Genomic DNA, 3,253 nt, shown 5'->3' on the forward strand with positions numbered 1-3,253 from the left:
TTTTAAAATTCAACTTCTTTCATTATTTATCTCTTGATCTTAGTACATATTTTACAGATGAGTTCATGGTTGCCTTTTTGTTAGTTTACAGAGAAGGAAGAAAATAATAATTTGGTTTCTCTTGTTATTGAACAAGTGGGAGCATCAGTTTGATAAATCAGTAAAGAAATATTAATGAAAGCAAATTATATACTTCATTATAAATCCAGACTAGCTTATAGAGTTTACAAGACAACTGAAATAAAGAAACCAACTCCTAAGGATTAGGGATAAGATAGAAACTAATTATTTTCTAAACAGTAAATAACTACCTTACAATACATATAACTTGGACTGTTGCAGTTCTTATGCATATTTCTAACACTCCTCCCTATTTTAAAAGTTGTAAACTCCAAGTTCTTGCCTGAGAAGTTGAAAGTTATTGCCTGATAATGGTTTGGTGAAGATATCAGTCATCTGCTCCTAAGTTTTGCAATAGAGCATAATCATGTCACCATTTTTTTGCACTTCCCTCAAGAGAGAAAAGTTTGATGCTGAAGTGTTTTGTTTTCCATGAAATACATTATGAGAAATGGCTATCGCAAATTGGTTATCCATAAATACTTCAGTTCCCTTTGTCTGATTCATATGTAGATCAACAAATATTTTTCTCAACCATAATGCTTGATGCACAATTGTTGTTACAGCCACAAATTTTGCCTCTATAGTGGATTGAGTTGTAATTTCCTGCTTCTTTGAACACCTCAAAAACATTCCTACGCCAAGACTGAAATAGTATCTAGGTGTGCTCTTCATGCCATTGCGGATCCAGCCCAATCACTATTAGAATACCCAAATAGTTTCAGATCTAGTTTTTTCTTAAACTTGACACCATAATTAATGGTACCTATGATATATCTGCTTGCTGGTTTTAGATGTACATCACTAGCACAATGCATGAACCTCGATAGTATGCTTACAACAAACAAAATATCAGGTCTTGTATATCAACCTACTGACTAAGCCTTTGAAGTATGTTTCCTCCACTTTCTCAGCTCCATCATTCTTGCTTAGTTTCTCTTTTTGGGTCATAGGAGTACTCATCTCCTTGCAATCTTCCATGTTGAACTTCTTGAGAATTTTCTTAGCCTATTTATTTTGGCAAATGAAAACTTCGTCGTGTTGTGAGAGTGATATTTTCTTTTCAAAAAAACTTGGTAGGAAACTTTTTGTTTTTTTTCCAGGAGAGTTAAGGACAAATTTCTTTGAGTCTTCCAACCACCACTCTTCATTCTCTATAAAATACACATCTCTACTAACGATTATATTTTCAGTTTGTGGTTGGAAGACCTTATATGCCTTTGAAACTGAACTATATCCAATAAAAATGCATGGGACAAATTTTTTATCTAGTTTATCTCATTTAACCTGAGGAACGTAGGAAAAACAAAGACAACCAAACACATTAAGGAAATTTAACAATGGTTTAAATACCAAGCTTCAAAAGGAGTTCGGTCTTTCACTATCTTTGTGGAAAACCTATTTTGAAGAAAAACTGATGTATTTGATGCCTCTGCCCAAAGTTTCTTTGGCAAGTTCTTCTCGTGCAACATGCATCTGGTCATCTCCATAATGTATCTGTTCCTTCTCTCAATTACTCCATTTTGTTGAGGAGTATAGGTATTAGGGAGTAGTAAGTTGATGATGAATCCCTGCTTTCTCACATAACATGTTGAACTAATGAGAAGTGTACTCCCTCCCATTATTTGTTCTTACAAACTGGATTTCAACTATTAAACTTAGTTAGACTTGGTATCATTGCAAAGGCCCCCTTTTTTTGACTGGAGGAAATTTTTGAGAAGCAAAGGCCCCACTTGTGGGATCACAATGGGGTATGTCGCTGTTGTGAAGACCTTAAATAGCAGTGAACGTGATTTGTCCAATCTAGTTCACTGCTGTTTATAAATCTTCATTTCTCTAATGAGAACCGTTTTACATTTTAAATAGAATTAGATATCATTATAAAAAAAACTGGTTGCGTCTTAAAAGACGTTGCATACAAGCATGTCACATTGCATAAAGCACAAGTACTCTTTAATTTCTCATTGCATTTATGCTTTTGGTTTTCTGCTGTGCTCTATGCTCAAGTAAGAATGTTTGAAGAACTTTATTCATATAACATTACAATTTACAGATTAATTATAAACTCCTGTGATTCCTGTCTTTCTAGGCAAAGCAAAATATGTGGTGCTTTCTTGGTTTTGTAGTCGTCTGAATGGCTTCTAACATGTGTACGACTTCCTTCATCTCTGGCCTATTTTGTGGCTTTACATCCCAACATTTCTCCATTATATCTGACAATGGTCTTGGACAACATTTTGGTATCTCAGGCCTTCGATCCTTGTAAATTTGATGTGAGATTTTACTTCGAGAAATGTGTTCAGGGTATGGATCTAAACAAGTATACATTTCCCACAAGCAAATTGCAAAGCTGTAGACATCACACTTGTGATCATATGATGCGTCGCTCAAAACCTCAGGAGCCATATAACCCATAGTTCCACTTGTTCCAACCATCATAGGAGGATAATCTAATCCAAGTGAATAAAACTCACTTGAGAGTCCAAAATCAATTATCTTCACTCTTCCAGTACTTTTGTCAACAAGTAAATTCTCAGTTTTCACATCTCTATGAGCAATTTTGTTAGAATGAATGTAACTCAACCCTTTAGCAACATCCAATGCAAGTTGTATAATTGTATCCAAAGGCAATTTCTTCTTCATTGTATGTCTGGAAAGATAGGATTGAAGAGTACCTCCACCAACATATTCCACAACTATGCAACATCCATTTATTGGTAGTGTTGCACATTTTTGACATTTCATTTTAGTCTTTGACATGTTGTTCTTATTTATAGCTCCAATGAACTGCATAAAATTAAAATAAATATTTCAGCTAATTTGCAAATAATATATTATTAGGAAATAAGAGAAATTAATTAAGTACCTTAGCGATATTGGAGTGTTGAAGATTGCACCAAGCAGAAACTTCTTGCATGAATACCTCTTCTGTTGAATTCTTCTTTTCATCTCCCAAATCAAATACTTTAACTGAAATTCATCGAAATAATGTGTATTAATTAAAACTTACCAAATTTTTTACTATAGTCTTTCTAACCACAATATTCAAGAAACATTGCCCTAATACATATTACTATATTCATTCTAGTTAACAATAATATTCAAGAAACGTAACCCTAATATAGTTTTGGTA

At 33.6% G+C, this 3,253-nt stretch overlaps 1 protein-coding gene across 1 annotated transcript; it reads right to left on the reverse strand.

Moving 5' to 3' along the window:
- Window positions 1–2,205: 2,205 nt before the first annotated feature.
- LOC125824770 (serine/threonine-protein kinase STY13-like) lies at window positions 2,206–3,037 on the reverse strand. The gene is made up of 2 exons (XM_049504119.1): window positions 2,987–3,037; window positions 2,206–2,907 (listed from the first exon to the last, which is right to left on the reverse strand). The coding sequence occupies exons 1-2, from the start codon at window positions 3,035–3,037 to the stop codon at window positions 2,206–2,208; spliced, it is 753 nt and encodes a 250-aa protein (XP_049360076.1).
- Between the last annotated feature and the right edge of the window lie 216 nt (window positions 3,038–3,253).

This window comes from Solanum verrucosum, unplaced genomic scaffold, assembly GCF_900185275.1.
Source record: "Solanum verrucosum unplaced genomic scaffold, falcon-dt-bn FXZP01000200.1, whole genome shotgun sequence".
Classification (NCBI taxonomy): domain Eukaryota; kingdom Viridiplantae; phylum Streptophyta; class Magnoliopsida; order Solanales; family Solanaceae; genus Solanum; species Solanum verrucosum.

Bases quoted from the DNA above. Each gene is read 5' to 3' on its own strand.
- LOC125824770 (XM_049504119.1), bottom strand. From the start codon at position 3,037: ATGCAAGAAGTTTCTGCTTGGTGCAATCTTCAACACTCCAATATCGCT. The intron at 2,908-2,986 runs GTACTTAATTAA...AATTTTATGCAG, and splicing joins AACACTCCAATATCGCTAAG to TTCATTGGAGCTATAAATAA.